Genomic DNA, 20,060 nt, shown 5'->3' on the forward strand with positions numbered 1-20,060 from the left:
CCGCCCCCTTGTTTACTTCTACGTTAGGACTGTTTTGCTGCGCCTGCGCACTGGCCGCTCCACCTTTAGCGTCTGTGACGTGACTTGATACCTCGTGGTTCAAGTTTAACCACCCCATTCTGAAAAATGGTTACACCCATTCTTATTCTAGAACAGATGGGGACGCCACCACTGTCTGGGCTTGAGGGGAGTCTCCTATCCGGATGTGACAGCACGCTGACCCGGAAAAGGAGGGAGCCGGGGCAGTGAGGTCTCGGCCGCGGCTATGGAGGGCGCCGGTTACAGGGTAAGCACTGAAGACGCGTTCTTTCGCTTCCGTCTATGCGAAACGCCGCCCTCCGGTGGTCTGCTTCTTTCTCAGGACTTGCAGGGACTCTGGGAGCCCAGCACCTCCTTAACAAGCACACCATTCCCTTAATAAACACGCTGTCACCCTTCCTTCCACTGCCCTAGGGAGACCCATATCGTTTAGCCCCGCCCCCTGCGGCTCACCCAGTTTGGAATGCACTCCCCCTTTCTCCCCTCCCCATCCTCCGGAGTGCCAGAGAAGCCTGGCGCTATACAGGCTTCACTCCGGGCCCCATCCTCTAGGTAAACGTACCCTGGGCCCCGCCCCCAAGGTGAATAGCGCTTCCCCCGGGTCTGCTCCCATTGGCTCTCTTTTGAGCCCCGCCCCCTGAGGGTCTTCCCACGCTTGGGCCCCGCCCCTCAATGGTTCCCGTTCCTAGGTGGTATTTGAGAAAGGAGGCGTGTACCTGCACACCAGTGCCAAGAAGCACCAAGACCCGGACTCCCTCATCGCCGGCGTCATCCGTGTTGTGGAGAAGGTAGGCCGGGAGAGAGCAGGGCTCGGGCAGGCCTAGAGCGGGAGGGAGGCGGCGTCTGTAGGAGTATAGTGTGGAGGTCAGCAACGGGAGGTTAAGAAGGAGAGGTGGCTTTCTAAGGCTGAGGGTCCAGAACTGGGAGGAAGTTTGGAAATATGGTTTGGGGAGTTTGGAGGGAAGCACTCCCAACCCCTCCTTTTTTCCCTTAGGACAATGACGTCCTCCTGCACTGGGCTCCTGTAGAGGAGGCTGGAGATTCCACCCAAATCATCTTCTCCAAGAAGGTAGGCTACCTTTGCTTCCCCTTTCTCCACTTACTTTTTTTCTAGGTCGGGGCAGTGGAAAGCATTTGAAGGACTTGAATACAATTACAGACCTACCCTAGGAGCATGTGTGGTCCTGGTTGGGACCTAAGTTCTCTCTGTCACTCACTTTTGTCTCCTCTGTGAAATGGGGCTGAAGATGCCCATTCATGGAAAGAAAGTAGACACTATGAGATTTGTGGCCATGGGGGTAGCTGCCTGCCTCCTCACCCCCTTTGCTTCTTGGGAGAGCTCTGCCAGGGTGCAAGAGGACAACTCAGCCTGTGGATTCAGGTTCCACGGGCTCTCAGCCCATAAGGACTTGACAGAGTGTGGCATTTTTTCTTGGGCAGTCTTGCCATCGTGTCCAGAGAGGGAACAAGACCTGACAGAGGCTACTCATCCACTTCGCCAGGATTCCTTCCTTCCCCGGGTACAACACCTCGCCCTTCTCATTTCCAGATGTGTCCTTGTCAGGCCCTTGTGCTGGATGGTGCTGGGACCCAGAGATGAATCCAACCCAGACACTGCCTAAGTCCTCCCTCACCCCTCATTCTGTTTTTGAGAAATTGAGGCACGATGAGAGGAAACCTCATCCTCTCATCCTCTCCTGAGGTCAGAAAAGCTAGGAAGTATTGGAACTTGGATTTGAACCCACACATACTGACTCCAGAGCACGTCTCCTTCTGGGGAGCAGACATTTGGGCTAGGACTCTAGAGATGAGAAGCAGGCAAGAATATATTTCAGCGGGGACTTCTCTGGTGGTCTAGTGGTTAAGACTCTGCGCTTCTACTGCATGGGGCATGGGTTCAATCCCTGGTTGGGGAACTGAGATCCCACATGCCACACAGCACGGCCAAAAAAAAACCCCAAAAAACAATATATTTCAGGGACAGGAGGAAGAAGGCTGTTTCAGGGCAGAACGGAACGTGGGATATCTCTGTAGAGGGTTTTGCTGGAAAGATAGTTGGGCCTGAAATGCCAGGCTGAGAAGCTTGGACCCTGTCCTGGGGGCCAAGGTTAGCCTTGGGAGGGGAAAGGTATGGGTATGGGAAGCCCCATCTGTGGGATCATGTGGGAGATGGATGGAAGGACCAAATGGAGGGAGATTGGGGGCTGGGAGGTCGGGGAGGAGGCCAGTGTGACGGGCCAGGAAGAGAGGATGAAGCCTCAGCTGGGGCCATGGGGTTTCAAACGGAGATTCCAGAGCCTCCCCTATGGAAGTTGAAGTAGCAGCAACCAGGATTTTGCATTTTCACCAACCTCACAGGCAGTCTGAGTGCCTTTCTTAAGAACATTGCTGTCCTCTTTGGCGCTCTTATTTTCAAATAACAGAAACCCACTGAGACAGGCATCAATGGGAAGGACACATATAAATTCAGGATACATTCAGCTCCAAGGAACACAAAACTGAGCTGACAACACAGTGAGCAAACAAGTTTGTTTCTTTCACCTCACAAGACTCCAAATGGTATGAGGCTGCTGTCCTTGGCTAGTGACATCAAGGCTTGGATTGCTGAGAACCTACTGTGCTTGCTCTAGTGGTGTTTAAATGACCACTTCAGCTGCAGCCATTGCATCTGCCTTTTAAGGCAGGAAAAAGGGGCCAGCAGGGTACCAATCATATCTGTCCTTTTTATCAGTAAAAACAAGAGGTTTTCCAGAAAGCTTTGCGTCAGTTAGGAGTTGCATTTGGTTGTATGTAATAGAAACAGGAATACCAGCGACCTAAACAAGATAACAGCTCATTTCTCTCTTTTTACAAAGCCCAGAAGTCAGCAGTATAGGTTCATATGTTATCAATGACTCAGCTTCCTTCCAACATTGCTCTGTAATCCTCAACATGTGGCATCTGTTCTTAAGGCTGCCTTCTGGTCCAGAAGGGCTGCTGGAGCTCCAGCCTTTTTAACTGTTTTTTTTCACTCTACATGTGTATCTCAGGTTGGCAAAAGAGCTCTGCTCATCATGATTACTCAAGGAAGCATGCTGCTAGAGCAGCCAGCATCTTAAAGGTCTCATTCCTTGTGGCAGAGGGAAAGAGATCTCTAGAAGTTTTTCCCTGGCAGTTAAACAGTCCATCTTGGAAGTGGTATATCCCAGCCGTTTGGCCAGAACGAGTTGCATGTCTCCACTCAGCCAGTAGAGTTCAATGAGCTGTAATCCTACTGTATGCCCGAGGGGTGGAGAGCTGCAAACATTTGACAGACAACACACTAATTATCATTATTTTGTGTAAACACTGGCAAAATTATCAAATTCTTCATGTCACAAAACAGGGAGGGCACAGATGGCTTTGCCAGGGGCTGGTTTGGCAGCTTGTGGACAGGTGTCCCTGCCATTCCTTGGTCTTCTTTTCATGGCCCTGGTTGGCTGCCACAGTTCCAAACACCATGTCCTCCCTTGACAGCACATAGAGGCTAACCTGAATAGGGTGTTCACTCCTGTAGGTGCCTTTTTATCAGGAATTCCCTTCTTCAGACTCCCCGCGGATGTACCCTCAGCTTCCACTGGCCAGAGTTGGGTCCCTAGGCCATTCAGAAATGCAGGGAAGGCTGGGAAAGTGGATATTGGGATATTTCAGCTTCTGTTGTGGGAGTGGCTTGTCAGTCTGGAATATCCAGCAGATACCCCACAGTCTGAGTCCTTCTAATCATGCAGGGTTTTACTGCAAGAGTCACAAAACACTCCAGTTACTTTAAGCAGCAAGGGGTTAAATGCAGAGACGTGGAGGCTTACAGAATTTTTACAGAAGCTAGAGGAATAGGACTGACACTGCAGAACTGACCTGCCAGGGGAGCTGCGATCCAGTGAGGGCAGGGCTGTAGGGAATGGGACTGTCATTGGAGTTGTCAAGTTCGAGAATACTACCATCAGAGCTGCTAATCGGCCCCACTGCTGCCCCAGTTACCGCTCTGTGTGCAGGAAGATGAAGACAGAGATGAGACTCCTCCTTTTTCCTTGTCAGCCAAACACCAGCCAGAGTGGCAGGAAGTTGCCCTTATCCAATTTCCACTTTGTAGATCTGAGTGCATCTGATTGGTAGGCTCTTGTGCCTGGAACGCAACTTCAGGGGAGCCTGGGAAATGTTTTACCTTTCTAGCCATTCCCATAGAGGAAGACACACGAGCTGTGAATTCTCTCCCAGTTGCTGCAATCCTCACACATTTTGTCCCCTCCCTGCCCTCCTCCACGGCTCATGGCCAGCATGGCTTTTACTGCACTCTGACCCTCAGCATGGCCCTGCTCTGCATGGTTTCCCTGAATCTGCCCAACAGGCCCCTGAGCTCATGTCAATAAAAGCAGCCACCAGCTGGCCCCATGCTGGGCACTTCATGTTACTTTCATAACAAAATACGAGCCACCTATTTTTTTCTTTTATTCAGATAGAATTCATTTACCATCAGACTCAAAAAAATTCAAGCTTTATGAAAACTTAAAATTGTCAAAGTGCATAATTCAGTGGTTTTTAGTATTCACACACGTTTGCAACCATCACCACCGTGTAATTCCGGAACATTTCATCATCCCCGAAAGAAACCCTGTACCTGTACTCCCCTCCTCCAGCTCCTGGCAACCACTAACCTGCTTTCTGTCTCTATAAATTTGCCTTTTCTGGATATTTCATATAAATGGAATCATACTCTATGTGGTTCTTCGTGACTGGCTTTTTTTATTTAGGTTGCTTTCAAGGTTCATCCATATTGTAACATCTATTGAAACGTCCTTCCTTTTTATTGCTGAATAAAATTCTATCGTATGGATCTACCCATTTTATTAATTCATCAGTTCGATGGACAGTGGGTTGTTTCCACTTCTTGGCAGTCACGAATATGCTGCTGTGAACGTTCATGTGTAGGTCTTTGCGTGGGTGTTCATGTTTATTTCTCTGGGGTGTATACCTAGGAGCAGAATTGCTGGGTCATATGGTAATTCCACGTTTAACCTTTTGAGGACCTGCCAGACTGTTTTCTACAGTGGCTGCACCATCTTACAATCCTACCAGCAGTGTAAGAGGTTCCAGTTTCTCCACATTCTCACCAACACTTGCTATTGCCTGTCTTTTTTTATTCTAGCCATTCTAGTGGGTGTGAAGTCGTATCTGATTGTGGTCCTGATTTGAGTTACTCTAGTAACTCCTACCTACTTATTTTAAGCACAGCGACCTCTGGCAGTCTGACTGCAAAGCACCCCAACCCCTGCCTAGCTGTCTGCTTTTTATGTGGGGATGTTTTGGTTAGAGCCACCGTGAGACTTGGCTTCAAATCCTGGCCCATTCCCTGGCTGCATTGGGTGACCGACCCTGAGAGCAAGTGCTGTGCCCTCTTTGTGCCTCAGTTTCCCTCTTTGTTCAATGGGGCTACCTCCCAGGGTGGCCTCGAGGCTCAGATCTGGAAACTCTGAATCCACAGTCCCTCAGTCTCTTTTCCTGTCTTCCCCCAAGGACACCAGTGGGGGAGACTCCTGCACCTCTGAGGAGGAACCAACCTTTGACCCCGGCTATGAACCCGACTGGGCCGTCATCAGCACCGTGCGGCCACGGCACCGCCACTCAGAGCCCACGAGAGGTAGACTAAACTGTTGCCCCTGGGTGGGGGCAGGCGGAGACACGACTTACCCTCAGTGGTCATGGCTCCATGGGCTGTGCTGCCCACAGTCAAGATGGCCACCCACAGTGGCCTCCAGTCCCAGGTGAGTGGGTGGGGGGTGCAGGGCGGTCCCCAGCCCAGGTCCAGCGTGGCCAGCGTCCCTGAGGTTTGCAGCCTTGCTCATCAGGCCGGGCTCCCTGATTGGCTGTGGGCACCTCCACGTAAGTCCTGCCCATGGAATTTCCAGGCTGTGGCGGTGATGGTTGCAGGGTGACAGGGTAATTCGGGCCATCCTGGAGTCGCACAGGGTGCTGGGGGCACCAGAGGAGGTATCTAACCCCGTAGGGGGCAGAGGAGTCTTCCAGGAACGGGTGGTGCCACAGCCTAGCTCTGAAGGATGCTTGAGAGTTTTCTCTCCCCGCAGAGAGAGCAGCGGGGGTAAGGCCAGAGGTGTGGGGCACTGGGTGTGTTTAGGAAACCACAGCCTTTTTGCTGTGGCTTGAGAGGTCTAGAGTGAAGAGAGGGTTGGAGGTGAGACAGGCAGGGTTGGGGGGGGGCAGGGGACAGACATGGGGAGCCTGGGGAGATTTGGGGGCAGGCACGCATCCCCCAGGCTCCCCTCCAGTTTTACTGGTTTCCTTTCCCAGAGGGCCTGGGGCTGGCTCGCAGTGGGCTCTCAGGAGATGCCTGAGCCGCCTCTGGCTCCACACGCCCCCGCCTCCCGACCCCCACCTGCTCCCGATGCTGCTGTCCCCCTAGGTGCAGAGCCCAGCTCCCCCCGGGGCTCCTGGGCCTTCTCCGTGAGTCTGGGGGAGCTCAAGTCCATCCGCCGTTCCAAGCCGGGCCTCAGCTGGGCATACCTGGTTCTGGTTACGCAGGCCGGAGGCTCCCTGCCCGCCCTGCACTTCCACCGCGGGGGCACCCGCGCCCTGCTCCGTGTCCTCAGCCGTTACCTACTGTTGGCCAGGTGAGCCTTGTCCCAGGCCCCACCCCTCCAGGGATGCAGCCTGACTCTCTCAGGGCTGTGAAAGTAATACAACCCAGACTGATTTAAAGGCAGGAAAAAGAGACTTGAGTGGCTCGTGTAACTGCAACATCAAAGGGCAGTTTGACATCAGGCGGGACCCGGGTCCCAGAGTGCAGAAAGAGTTGCTCTTTTTCTTTCTGAGTTTGCTGTCATTCTCTGGGGGCCCCGGTGGGTAGAAAGCACCTCTTTCCCACATTCCAGCAGCATCTTGGGGCTGCTTCTCGTTGGCCTATCCCTGAGGCAGTCACCCTGGCCAGGGAGGTGGAAGGCCCTCGTTGACCAGCCCTGGGGCCTGTGCCATCCCTGGGGTCCAGCTGGGGTCTCAGGCCTGAGATGAGGGATTCCCCATGGGCAGTCGGGACACTGAGAAAAAAAGGAAAAAGCGGGCACCCTGCCTGTGTGTCACCCAGATGCCCTGCCCGCAGCTCCCCGCAGGACTCCCGCCTCTACCTTGTCTTCCCCCATGACTCCTCGGCCCTCTCCAACTCCTTCCACCACCTCCAGCTGTTTGACCAGGACAGCTCCAACGTGGTGTCTGTGAGTCCCCAGCGCCAGGCTGGCCGGTGTGGGCAGGGAAGGGCGGGCCGTGAAGGCCAGGCAGGGAGGGTGGACGGTGACCACCCCTCGGCCCTGTCCCCAGCGCTTCTTCCAGGACCCCTACTCCACCACCTTCAGCAGCTTCTCCCGTGTGACCAACTTCTTCCGCGGAGCCCTGCAGCCGCACCAGGAGGGGGCCTCCCCTGACCTGCCTCCAGCCCCCGATGACGAACCCGAGCCCGGGTTTGAGGTCATTTCCTGTGTGAGTATCAGGGTGGACGCTGCTGCTCTTTGGCAGTCACCGTGGGCATGGGACTGCATTTCCCTGGGCCTCTGTTTCCCCAGTGAGATGGGGATGATAACAGCATCGCCCTCATCGGGTTTCATGAGTGACTTGCTGGAAGGTGCTTGTAGCCTGTGCACCTGGTGCCTACTATTACTGGGGGGGCTTTCCTGACTTGGGGGGTGACTTTTTCACTGACCCAGCCAAGGAGATGCTTCCTGCCCCAGACGTTCTGTCCGTCCGTGCAACTTAGAAGGGCTCTGAGCTGATTCAGAGTGGCCCACGGTGGGCTGGGGAACGCTGTTGGGCTGAGGCCCTGGGCTCACTCGTCCTGTGTCCCCCAGGTGGAGCTAGGGCCGAGGCCGGCTGTGGAGCGGGCGCCTCCGGTCACGGAGGAGGAGTGGGCCCGCCGCATGGGCCCCGAGGGCCGCCTGCAGCAGGTCCCTGAGCTGAAAGCCCGCATCTTCTCAGGGGTGAGGAGCCGAGTGGGTGGGCAGGGTCGGCGGGCAGCCAAGGGGAGGCCCGTCTGAACTGCCCTCTGCCCTCCAGGGTCTGAGCCCCAGCCTGCGACGCGAGGCCTGGAAGTTCCTCCTCGGGTACCTGAGCTGGGAGGGCTCAGCCGAGGAGCACAAGGCCCACGTGCGCAAGAAAACGTGAGTGAGACGCCGTGGCTCCTGCCCTGCTGCGCTGCAGCCTCTGGCCTCCTGAGTCGACTGGAGGTTTTTGATCAACAGCATATCCCAGTGGGCGGCCCGGCACCGGCGCGCTACGCGTGCACAGACGGGCCGTCAACCTGAGCACAGCGGGGACAGAGGCAGTGGGCCAGGCCCTGCCCCTGTAGGGCCCAGAGCCCATCCCCAATGCCGTTTTCATTCTGGCGCCGTGCCGTTTCAGTGGTCACCGCTTTGCAGCGGGCTTCCTAACCCCATGGGGCCACCTCTCGTCGTTCCTGGTATATCTTGTGCCTCTGCCGTGTGTCCCGGTTCTGCCCCTGCTGCTCTCTGTCCAATGGGGGTGACAGACTTTGAACAACAACAAAAAAACCCCCCAAGGGTGTTGTGTGTCATGAGAGATGTGGGGAAGGGGAAGCACAGGGGCGGTGAGCTAGGCTGAGCCCTGTAGGATGAGGCGGCGGGGGGTGTCCCTACATCTCACTCCTCCGCTCCCCTCAGGGACGAGTATTTCCGAATGAAGCTGCAGTGGAAATCTGTGAGCCCGGAGCAGGAGCGGAGGAACTCACTGCTGCACGGATACCGCAGCCTCATTGGTTGGTGGGGGGCAAGGGTGGGATGGTGAGACCAGAAACAGCTGGGAGGGGCCCGAGGGAGCCCCCTGTCTCCCTAAGAGCAGGAGCAAGGCCATCTGTAGGGATGGAGGGGAGTGAGACGGGTGTGAGCAGGGGTGAGTGGCCCTGGGGTTGGGGATGGGGGAGCACGGGAGGGGAGCCAGGCTCCGTGGGTTCAAATCTACCACCTACTCACTGTGAGATCTTGGCAAGTGATCCTACCTCCCTGGGCCGCAGTCTCCCCATCTGTTGATGGTTTAGTAACTGTCAGCTACTGGGAGGGTGTGGCGAGCTGGTGAGCGTGAAGCACAGTACCTCACGTGAGAGCGTTCAAGATGGTCTCTGGATGACCCACACCTGCCTAGGTGTGCTAGCAGCTGGCCGGCAGGGACAGGGCTCACCTTTCACGCCTTTGCGCTTTGCCCCCTGTCCCCACAGAGAGAGATGTGAGCCGCACCGATAGGAACAACAAGTTCTACGAGGGCCCCGAGAACCCGGGGCTGGGCCTGCTGAACGACATCCTCCTTACCTACTGCATGTACCACTTTGACCTCGGTGCGGCACAGCCCGGGGGCAGTTGCTGGGGGCTGGCCTTGCAGGGGGAGCGCGCTGCAGGCCTCGGCTGGGCCCTGACCCCATGTCCCCACAGGCTACGTCCAGGGCATGAGTGACCTTCTCTCCCCGATCCTCTACGTCACTCAGAACGAGGTGGATGCCTTCTGGTGTTTCTGTGGCTTCATGGAGCTCGTGGTGAGGCTCGGCAGGGCTGGGAGACAGGCCCCCTCAAAAGCTGGGGTCTGGCTCCTCACGTGGCCCTCCCTCCCACAGCATGGGAACTTTGAGGAGAGTCAGGAGACGATGAAGCGGCAACTTGGGCAACTCCTGCTCCTCTTGAGGGTGCTGGACCCTCCGCTCTGCGACTTCCTGGGTACGTGTCTCGGCGGGTAGGCAGGGGATGATGGTGGGCCCACACACCTTGCTGCAGAGTCTCTGGGAGTGGCCACAGACAATGTCCAGGATGTTTGGACGTGGTGCAAGCAAGAGAAACATCCCCACAGAACCCAGAATTGATACGTAAAAGCAGGACTGTGGTTTGGAGCAAAACCTCAACGAATGCAGACGTGGGCCCCCTACCCCTGCCAAACGCGCCCCCGCTGCCTGCTGAGGTGGCTCCTTCGTGTGCCGTCAGGCTTTTCAGACGAAGGACCTGGGCGCAGCTCCTCACACTCCTCATCTCCAACCAGCTCTCATCTCCAGTCACCCCTGAGCCTGGATTGGAAACTGGTTCTCTGGGCTGCTGGGGCGGGGACTGCTGCATTTCGGCTTTTAAATTTGACTGCATTGCTTGTTCAATATAAAAAATGCAGGGAATTCACGTAAAGAAAAGAAAGTTAAAGTTGCTGTTGCTCGTACTATTTTTTTGAATGCAGATGATGATAAGATAATTTATTTATTTTTTAATTTTTGGCTGTGTTGGGTCTTCGTTGCTGTGCGCGGGCTTTCTCTAGTTGTGGCGAATGGGGGCTACTCTTTTTTTTTAACAGTTTTTTTTAAATTAATTGATTTATTTTTTGGCTGTGTGGGGTCTTCGTTTCTGTGCGAGAGCTTTCTGTAGTTGCGGCAAGCGGGGGCCACTCATCGTGGTGTGCAGCCTCTCACTGTCACGGCCTCTCTTGTTGCGGAGCCCAGGCTCCAGACGCGCAGGCTCAGTAGCTGTGGCTCACGGGTCCAGTTGCTCCGCGGCATGTGGGATCTTCCCAGACCAGGGCTCGAACCTGTGTCCCCTGCACTGGCAGGCAGATTCTCAACCACTGCGCCACCAGGGAAGCCCCTGGGGGCTACTCTTCATTGTGGTGCGCGGGCTTCTCATTGCGGTGGCTTCTATTGCAGAGCACGGGCTCTAGGTGCGTGGGCTTCAGTAGTTGTGGCACACAGGCTCAGTAGTTGTGGCATGTGGGCTCTAGAGTGCAGGCTCAGTAGTTGTGGCGCACGGGCTTAGTTGTTCCGCGGCATGTGGGATCTTTCTGGACCAGGGCTTGAACCCGTGTCCCCTTGCGTGTCCCCTGCATTGGCAGGCAGGTTCCCAACCACTGAGCCACCAGGGAAGCCCTACATCATCAGTCTTATCGACTACATGGTGTTCTGTCCATCTTAATGATGTATAAAAACAGATTTAACCTGACCTGCTGGACTTTTAGGTCATTTGTAGTTTTTTACCGTGATGAATCTATATTCGTGGATTATTTTTTTAGGTTAAATTCCAAGAAGTGATATTGTATCCAGTGAAGTACACATTTTTACATCTTTTGAAACAATTTGTCTTCATCACTGCTTTCCCAGAAAGTTCCACCAGCTTACGTTTTTGCTAGCAGTGTACACGAGGGCCAGTTTCCTCACACCTCCCCCAGCTTTGGATGTTGAATAGATTTTTTCCCTGAGTGGACTGGTCTTACTGCCTCCCTTCCACATGAGAGCGGAGACCACGGGGCTAGCTCACCTTATCTGGAGCCCGGAAGGCAGGATGGGAAGGTTCCTGCTGGCGCTGAGCGTCCCTGTCCCCGCTCTGAAGCTGTCCCTTCACTTGCGTAGACTCGTGCGGGTTCTTACAGCCAGGGTGACTTCTTAGAGTCCAGTCCGACCACCGGGCGCCCTGTGAATTAGAGCAGGATTGGAGTTGATTTTGAGCTTGCTCTCAGCTGAGTGCCGCCTCTCCCACCGCTGTCCTCCCCTAGACTCCCAGGACTCTGGCTCTCTCTGCTTCTGCTTCCGGTGGCTGCTCATCTGGTTCAAGAGGGAATTCCCCTTCCCGGATGTCCTTCGGCTGTGGGAGGTGAGCCAGCCAGTTGGGGTGGGAGGGCCGAGAAGGAGAAATGGATTGGCTGTACTACCAGTGGATGGGGCAGGGAGGTTGGTGGGAGGTGGGCAGGGCGTGGGGCAGACCTGGGTGGGACCTGAGGCAGAGGCTTTGCAGTGACCCCTCCCCTGGGCACTGCTAGGTGCTGTGGACGGGGCTCCCTGGCCCCAATCTGCACCTGCTGGTGGCCTGCGCCATCCTGGACATGGAGCGGGACACCCTCATGCTTTCAGGCTTCGGGTCCAATGAGATCCTCAAGGTGAGACCGTGGCTCCCTCCCAGTCCCCTCCCTCCCCCTGCCCATCCTGACCTGTGTGGAGAAGACACATCATCTGGGTGTGAACTCCGTGGAGGCTGGCCCTGCCCCTGTGCCACAGTACCTTTCGGTAGTAGGTACTCAAAATAGGATTGTGGAAAGTACGATTGGCTAAGCTGTGAGCACGGTGGCCAGGAGACGGGGTCTGTCTGTCTCCTACCCCATTATCCCTGGCTCCCTGCAGTGTCCTCACAGAGCATGTGGCCCATGCATGAGTGGGCCACCTGCCCCTGCCCCAGTGCATTAACGTGGGGCGGGGCCGTGGCGGTGGGGCTCGGTGCCCTTTTCCTTCCCTGAATGCTGCACCTGGCAAGCAGCCGGAGAGAACATGACCTCTCCTGATCCCCCAGCTCCACTGTGAGCCCCAAGAGGGCCAGCCCGGTCTGTCTTCCCTCAGTTGTACCCCAGCACGAGGCACAGAGTAGGTGCTGGGGCGGTGGTGGCTGGGTGCTTGCAGGCAGGCAGGCCTGACCCACCCCCGCCCGCAGCACATCAACGAGCTGACCATGAAGCTGAGCGTGGAGGACGTGCTGACGCGGGCCGAGGCCCTCTACCGGCAGCTGACCGCCTGCCGGGTGAGTCCCTGACCCCTCCCGATAGCCCCCCAACCCCCAGCAAACCTCTGACTTCTCGCTCCCTACCCGCCAACCCGCCAGGAGCTGCCCCACAACGTGCAGGAGATCCTAGGCCTGGCGCCCCCCGCAGAGCCCCAGAGCCCATCGCCACCTGCCTCCCCACTGCCGCTGTCGCCCACCCGCGCCCCACCGGCTCCGCCGCCCCCCGTGGACACAGTCCCGCAGCCTGACAGCAGCCTGGAAATCCTGCCGGAGGAGGAGGAGGAGGAGGAATGTGCGGACTCTTAACCGTGCTGGGCGAGGCGGCCTGCTCAGCACCAGACACTTTATCCAGCTCCCCCCCACGACCCCGCCCCTCCCGGAGGCTGGGGAGGGGAGGCGCAAAGAGGGGCGGGGCTCTCCACCAGGCCTCCCTTCTCTTAGCTGGTTTCTTGAAACTGACACTTTCCTATCTGGTTGGCCTCGAGTAGGTGGAGCGGGGAGGCCACCACACCGGCTTGGCTCTGGATCGAGAGGGGGTGGTGACTCGTGGTCTCTCTGACCACTCTGCAGAGTCGATGTCTGACCACTGTGACCCTGACCCGGCCAGTGAGGCCTAAGACGAGGCCCCTTGCGGGTGAGTGGTGGCGGTTTGTGGAGGCAGGGCTCCCTTACCTGCTTGAGTCTGGGGCTTTTGGAGGAGTGAGGATGGGGTGCAGGGGCACATCCCGGACATAACTGAGATGGAAGGGCCTGCGGGGCTGCTCCCTCTGGGGCCCTACTTACCAGCTTCTTGTTATGAGAAAAATAAACTCGTGTTTAACCCAGTGTCGGCTGGGCTTTTTGTTACTTGCTTAAGGTTCCCACTGTGTCGTGACAGCCGTTGTGGGGCACTGTGATTAACGTTTACCGGTGGCGCAAAGCAGTGTCCATCCTGTACCTCCTACTCCCCCAAACGGAGCCCGCAGCCCAGGAAGAAGTAGGACAGCTTCTGGGGCTCCAGGATAGGCGCAGCCCCTTCTACCGCGAGGGCTAATGGTTTTGCTCCTGCAAATTGGGGAAGCGACTGAGCCAGGGAGGGGGCGGGACCACACTGCTGTTTCCAAAAATACTTTAATATTGGGTCCTCTTTTGGGTCGTGTGCGGAGCGGTGACGGCATGTAAGGCTGGAGAGTGGGTGCCCCGCCCCCTTTCGAGGCTGCGCGGGTGGTGGTGGGCGGGCGCCACGTGCACATGCCCCATGCTGTTGATGGTCCGGGGGTCGTTCCAGCTGCTGGTCCGGCCGTTGATCAAGACCGCGGCCCGCAGTGCCGACTTGACGGCCGTCTCCACCCAGCCGTGCGGGTAGGCCGTGTGCTCGCCGGCGAAGTAAATGCGGCCGTGGGGGACCGCCCAATCGTACTCCTGATCCTCGTCCTTGTCGGTTCGCCAGAGCATCGGGGGCTGCACCACGAAGCCGCCCTGGCTGTGCGGGTCCTCCGCCCAGCGCTTGACGATGCCGCTGCCGTCCCAGAGCCGGTACACGATGGGCCCGTGAAGCGCCGCCACGTCGTCGAGCGCCAAGCGCAGGGCTTCGGACAGGCTCAGGCCAGCGAACGTGGCAGCCGCGTCCGACCACGTGTACGAGGCGAGCAGCAGCGCGCCCTCGCCAGGCGGCGGATAGAATATCACGCGCGACGGTCGGTCGGTGTTCGAGTGGCCGCCTTCGATATGCTCGTCGTGCCAGAAGGGCCGGCGGAAGCTCAGGAACACCTTGGTGGCCGGCATGTAATGCAGCGCGCGCACTGCCTCCTGCCACTTGAGCGTCAGCGGCGGCGTGAAGGTGATGCGCTGCAGCGCGGGCCCGCTCACCGTCAGCAGCACCACGTCGGCCGTCAAGGACTTCTGATTCCGGGCCCGGCGCGAGGGCTCGAAGTACACGCTCACCTCGTGCGTCCCCTGCTTAATCGCCACGACGGGCGTGTGCAGCAGCACAGGCCCCGACAGCGAGCTCAGCAGCGCGCGCGGCAACAGGTCCCAGCCGCCCGCGATACGGCTGTACCTGCGGCGGGGCGGGTGCGTGACGGGCTCTCGGGCCCTGCATCTCCCGCAGCGGCCCCTCCCCATACACTCCCCACTCCCCGCTCCAGTTCTCACTTGCCGCTTGCCTCTAATCCCACCCCTTCATCTACCCCGCCCTCGTCAGTCCCCGATGGCCCCCCGAGGCCCGGGAGCTGAGCGGTGTGACCCGGGAACCCCGCCTCGTCCCCTCAGGGCCACGCCACTCGCCAGGTACCTTTCTTCCCCTGGAGGAACCGGGATGCGGGGGCGAGTGTGGCGGGACCCAGCGCGCCTCTCTCCGCCCCCTGGGCCCCTGCCCCCATATCTACAGGCCGCGCCCCCCCCCCCCCCCCCCCCCCCCCCCCTCCCCCCCCCCCCCCCCCCCCCCCCCCCCCCCCCCCCCCCCCCCCCCCCGCCCCCGGCGTCTGTCCAGCCCGCCGCCTCACCGGAGCCGGTCGCTGAGGCAGCTGTGAGCCCGCAGGGCCTCGGCGAAGTTGAGATAGAAGAAGCCGTCCTTGGACATCACGTCTCCCAGGAGCCGAACGGCAGGCTGGCTCAGGTTCCCCTCCCCGAGGAGGTATTCCTGGGGGATGGCGTGGCCCACCCAGGTCAGGGCCCAGGCAGGCTGCACCTGCCGGCTCCGTACCCCCTCCCACGGGGCCGCTCCCTGCGGAGCCTCTTAGTTCAGTGACACAGCCGTGCTTAGTGCGGTTCCCTGGACCTCAGCGATACGGCCGCCCCCACCTTGGGACAGATGAGGGAAACCGAAGCCCCAAGAGGGGCGTGTCCAGCCCCGTCAGGCAGGGAGGAGGTGGCAGGCCCGGGGTCCCAGTTTCCTGCCTTCTGACTCCCCGCCCAAGGCCCCATGGACACCCTCCTTGTCGTCGTTTCTCAGACAGCGACACTGAGGCCCTCACTCACCAGGAGCGTGTGCCTTTCAAACTTCATCATTGCCTTTCTGCAGCCCAGTGTCCTGAGATCTTCGATGGCCTGTGGAGGGACAAGCAGTGGCGCTGAGCTGTGGGGACAGGACCGGGGAGGCCCCACCTGGGGTCCAAACCTGGCTTCTCTTCCTGCTCCTGCCCACGGCCAGCCATTTACCTCTCTTGTTCAAGCTGCCAGGATGTTGCCCGTGCTCGGCCCTCAGCCTTGCCCTCCACCGCAACTATGTCACCACCCTGGGAAGTCCTCCTGAGTCATTGCTACCCCTCATTCCCCGGGCGTTCGGTCCACCGGACAATGTCACACTCATCCTGCTTGGGTGTTATTTTGTCTGCCTCTGTCCCAGACTGTGCGCTCCATGTGCTGTGTCCTTATGGACAGTAATTATTTGTCTCAGTCAGCGCTGTGTCCTTATGGACGGTAATTATCTGTCGCCTGGATCGTTGTGGGCGCAGACGGAAGTGGAGTCCCTTCTGCCACCCACCCATCAGCCCTGACAGGGCATGACTGCTCACGGGGGTTTGTTCCCGGCGCCTCGCCTGCCCACAGCCTCTGTGGCTCCCCAGTGCCTGGAGCTGCAGAGTTCCAGCCCTCAGCCTGCCGTTCAAGGCCCCTGCCAGCCCCTCGGTCACCATCTTTTAGGGCAGCTTCAGGTCTGCAGCACAGTGTCCAGTGCTCAGACCACCCTCGGGTCTCCCCCACCTCCACGCCCCTGCACTTGCTCACCCCCCTCATCTTTGCCGGGCACCCAACTGGTCATCATTCACCACTTTGTTCAAGCCTCATCCCCTCCCGGAAGCCTCGCTGCCCTCTGTTTTCAGCACTCTCCTTTGTCCACCTGGCTTCTCTCTTGTGGCCAGGGAACTCCCCAAAGGAGGTGTCCCTTCACTCACTCACTCACTCACTCACTCACTCACCCTTCCCCTCACATTTCCCTAGGCTCCTTAAACTGGGCACTGCCAGGGCACAGAAATGGCCTGGACTAAGTGCCCACCCTGGTCCACGAGAGGAGATGGACAATTAGGAGCTCCCATAGGAGGCTTAGGCTGGCTCCTCCCTGAGGGCATCAGGGAAGGCTGCCTGGAGGAGGGGACACTGGAGCTGGTTCTTGAGGGATGAAAAGGGTTCCCTGGGTGGGAAAAGGAAAAGGCCTTCCAGGCAGGGTCAGTGGCATGGGTGTGGGACGGTGGACAAGCATAGTGCAAACAAAGGAGTACAGAGCTGAAGGTGTTTGGGCCACCATGAGAGTTTGGGGTGGGCAATAAAAATTTCTTGGAGAGAAGATGGGGCTAAAGGAGTGGGAGAGACCAGACTGCTCAGGGCTTCAAACTGAGGCTGAGGTGCTACGGAGCACAGGGGGCTGTGAGCAGGGTGGGCCAGGGTGAGGATGCAGGGAGAGGTCCAGGCCTGAGCTGGGGCTGGAGCTGGGGGGACAGAGAGGTAGGAACAGTGTGAGGCAGTTGAGGGCAGGACGGATGGAGCTGGGGCCTGACAGGGAAGGCAGGAAGCGAGGATGGCCCCTGGAGCTCTGCTTCGTGACTGGGGGTGGTGATGATGGCACTGTTGTGAGATGGGGAACCCAGGAATCCGAGTGGGTTCAGGGAAGCTGCCGCCGAGCTCAGTGGGAGCTGGAGGGTCCTGGGGGATGGCCAGGGGGAGACAGACATAGGTCTGGGTCTCAGGAGATAGACTTGGAAAACAAGCCCACAGATCATAGTTTAAACCAAAGGTGTAGAGGGACTTCCCTGGCGGTCCAGTGGTTAAGACTCTGAGCTCCCAATGCAGGGGTCATGGATTCAATCCCTAGTCGGGGAACTAAGATCCCACATCCCATGGGCCGAATGACGCAGCCTAAAAAAAACCAAAACAAACAAAAAACCCCAAAGGTGTAGAAAGGTGAGGTTGTTCTGGCCAGTGTGTGAGTGAGAAGGGGATGGGAGATGGGGATCATCAGGCCTTATGGGGAAACTAAAGATGGAAGAGCCAGTGATGGGAAACCGGAAGGAATGGGAAAAGGAAAGCTAGGCCAGGAGGAGGAAAGGGCATGGGACACCACAGCGTGGAGGACAGGGGCAGGGGGACAGGGCTGCAGGGCTCGCGGACGCGCCTACCCTGTTGAGAGCCATCTGGTAGATTTCTTCGGGCGAGTGGCCCTTCTCCTTGGGATGCAGCTTGTAGCCCAGCTTCTCAGGCATCTTCTCCACCACGTAGTTCCGCAGCTTCACCTCATGCACCTCCGTCCACGTGTTCTCGTCGTACTGGGTGAATTTGGTCAGATTGAGTCCCAGGCTCTTGCAGAGCGCATGGAGGATCCTGAGGGAGTGGGAGCCGCTGGTGAGGGTCGGGCGGGGGAGGTGAGGGCCCCTCTCCCCAGTGGGGCTTGGAGAAAGGAAGGGGGTGGGTGGGGCAGCTGGGGACGGGGCTTGGGGCTGGGCATGAGGCTGGAGCCGGGCTAGACTGGGGTTCCTCAGTGCCAGGGACAGGAATGAAAGGGGAACAAGGCTGGAAGGCTGAGGGCGGCGCACTTCAGGACTGGGTTTGGAGGGGGAGGTGGCTTTCACTGGGGATCAAGTAGGAATGGGGACAGAGCTGTGTTGGATGGGGGTGGGAGCTGGGGATGGGGAAAGGACCAGGGTCGGGGAAGATAGAGCTGGGGGTCTGGAAGGGCTGGACGCAGTGGCCTGAGCACTTCAGGGGTTCAGTGGTGGGGCTGGAGCCGGGAGGCCCGGAAGTGTCAGTCAGGAAAAGGACAGAGCTGGAGGTTGGGTCTAGGCCTGACTTTACTGGGGCGCCAGGTTTGGGGTCAGAGTTGAGGTTCGTGCTGGCACTGGAGCAGTGATTGAGTTGGGAATCTGGTTGAGACTGGGCTCAGAGGTAGGGGCTGGGGTGGCCCTGCGCCTGCCTGGCCCCCAGGTCAGGCCCCACCTGTGTGAGCTGGGCATGCGCATGGCTCCCAGCTCCCCAATCCAGCCGGTCTTCCGGTCCCGGTAGGTGAAGATTCGGCCCCCGATCCTGTTGTCTGCCTCCAGGATGGTGACCTGAGGGACGATGGGCAGCAAGCAGGTGCTTTAGCTCCTCCCACTGACTCCCCATCTCCACCCTGTCGCAGCCCCCACCCCACACCCACCCAATCTTCCATCCCCACAGCAGCACGGATGGAGATGAAAGAAGGATCTTTTTTTTTATGGGGAGGTGGGAGGGGCTGGTGGGAGAACGGAAAGTCATAGTGAACATGTACAATGTGACAATTTCCAGACTGCAGCAGGAAGGCCGCTGGCCAGATTTCAGAGGGACTTCCCAGCTCAGGGAGTGGGGAGATTTCTTCTGTGTACTGAAGCCACTGGCCTGGCCCATACTCATTCTTGGATTTCAGTGGGAGGGACAGTGGTTAGACTTCAGGGGGCACTCCCCCTTGTGCGGAGTTTCCATCTCCACCAACACAAATTCCCCCCAGGAAGTTGGAAGAGGTTTCAAGGGACTTTCCTCCAGGATGAGAGTGGGGCAGGGAAAGTCAAAGCCCTCAGCACAGACACATGTTCCCTCTGGGTTTCATGTTAGAGCAGAGGGTTCCAGGCCTCGCTCCCCTGACCACAAGGAAAGCATAGCTCCCTCTCTCCGCCTCCCATCACCCCCACCCCTCAACAGCGACGTGGCCAGGTCCCTGTACCCAGGACTCCCAGCCGCAGCAGGAAAGACTCAAGGTAGACAGCAAGCAGCACTTCTCACCTTGTGTCCAGCATCGCTGAGCACCTTGGCGGCCAACAACCCAGCCACGCCTGCACCAACCACAGTCACCCTCTGGGGCTTTGAGGTCCGATTGAGGCCCAAGGTCAGGACTCTGAGCAGCTGCTCATAGTCGGGGTCTCGCATACATTTCTCGAAGGGGTCGCGGCTCTGGGCAGTTTGCCAGTCCAGGGAGGCCGCCAGGCTGAGGAGGATGGGGACCAGGGCGAGGAGGCGCCAGGCTGGGGGGAAGAAGGACAGGGTCAGCGGGCAGCTCAGCGGGTATGTGGGGAGAGAAAAGCGGCTTCTGCTCCCTCCGCTGCTTACTTACCCAAGGAGTCCATGTCTCTCTGGGGGAGATGTTGTCTGGGTTGGAGGGGAAGCAGGGCCACTGTGACAGGAGCCTGTGTCCCCCCCAGCCTGGCCCACTGTGGGCTGCCCCGCGCCCACCTCAGCCCTCCCCACTATGGCCCTGGTCTCTCTACACGTGTGTGTCCCCTGTTCCCGGGCTAGCCGGCTCCTGGTCTCTGCTCACCTGTCTGCCCTCCTCTCCTGTCTCTCTTCTCTGTCCCGCCTTTTTCTCACCTCCTCTGGGTCTCCCTGTTTCTCCCTTATCTGCCCTGCTCAGCCCTGTCTCCCCGTCTGTTTCTGTGGGGCCCAGTCTCTCTGCAGCCTCCTCGCTACCTCGGCCTCCGCAGGCATTAGCACCTCCTCTCTCCTCTGTCCCCTCCGCCTGTCTGCCGAGTCCCCCGTCTCGGCCCTTAAACTGAGCCGAACCCCGCCCTC

The 20,060-nt window shown here is 58.4% G+C and overlaps 2 protein-coding genes and 1 long non-coding RNA gene across 5 annotated transcripts in view; 1 reads left to right on the top strand and 2 right to left on the bottom strand.

The window, feature by feature from the left end:
• Positions 1 to 102: 102 nt before the first annotated feature.
• Positions 103 to 13,401, top strand: TBC1D17 (TBC1 domain family member 17). 2 transcript variants are annotated; one of them, XM_027080280.1, is made up of 17 exons: positions 103 to 286; positions 729 to 827; positions 1,034 to 1,108; positions 5,569 to 5,692; positions 6,473 to 6,680; positions 7,166 to 7,277; positions 7,381 to 7,539; positions 7,905 to 8,033; positions 8,110 to 8,213; positions 8,733 to 8,827; positions 9,284 to 9,400; positions 9,495 to 9,595; positions 9,674 to 9,773; positions 11,578 to 11,675; positions 11,842 to 11,958; positions 12,504 to 12,590; positions 12,672 to 13,401. In XM_027080280.1, exons 1-17 carry the CDS (start codon positions 266 to 268, stop codon positions 12,876 to 12,878), a joined length of 1,953 nt encoding a protein of 650 aa, XP_026936081.1. In that variant the 5' UTR covers positions 103 to 265; the 3' UTR covers positions 12,879 to 13,401. The 2 variants fall into 2 exon arrangements, with proteins under 2 accessions (XP_026936081.1, XP_026936080.1); XM_027080279.1 differs by having other exon boundaries at positions 144 to 286; positions 7,151 to 7,277; positions 12,672 to 13,397.
• On the bottom strand, positions 2,743 to 6,389 carry LOC113606204 (uncharacterized). 2 transcript variants are annotated; one of them, XR_003427466.1, is made up of 3 exons: positions 5,743 to 6,389; positions 3,913 to 4,039; positions 2,743 to 3,792 (listed from the first exon to the last, which is right to left on the bottom strand). It is a non-coding gene; the product is annotated as an uncharacterized LOC113606204 (long non-coding RNA). The 2 variants fall into 2 exon arrangements; XR_003427465.1 differs by having other exon boundaries at positions 2,743 to 4,039; positions 5,743 to 6,386.
• A 260-nt stretch (positions 13,402 to 13,661) lies between the features above and the next one.
• Positions 13,662 to 20,060, bottom strand: part of IL4I1 (interleukin 4 induced 1) — a 40,302-nt gene continuing 33,903 nt past the window's right edge. The window contains exons 5-10 of the mRNA XM_027080380.1: positions 19,278 to 19,516; positions 18,477 to 18,589; positions 17,663 to 17,864; positions 15,531 to 15,599; positions 15,056 to 15,192; positions 13,662 to 14,610 (exon numbers count right to left, since the gene is read on the bottom strand). Of these exons, the coding sequence (XP_026936181.1) occupies positions 13,683 to 14,610; positions 15,056 to 15,192; positions 15,531 to 15,599; positions 17,663 to 17,864; positions 18,477 to 18,589; positions 19,278 to 19,516 (1,688 nt within the window). The 3' untranslated portion in view covers positions 13,662 to 13,682. The remainder of the gene's footprint in view (positions 14,611 to 15,055; positions 15,193 to 15,530; positions 15,600 to 17,662; positions 17,865 to 18,476; positions 18,590 to 19,277; positions 19,517 to 20,060) is intronic.

Source organism: Aethalodelphis obliquidens, unplaced genomic scaffold (assembly GCF_003676395.1).
Source record: "Aethalodelphis obliquidens isolate GAN/ISIS:26980383/991018 unplaced genomic scaffold, ASM367639v1 scaffold43, whole genome shotgun sequence".
In the NCBI taxonomy this organism is placed as follows: domain Eukaryota; kingdom Metazoa; phylum Chordata; class Mammalia; order Artiodactyla; family Delphinidae; genus Aethalodelphis; species Aethalodelphis obliquidens.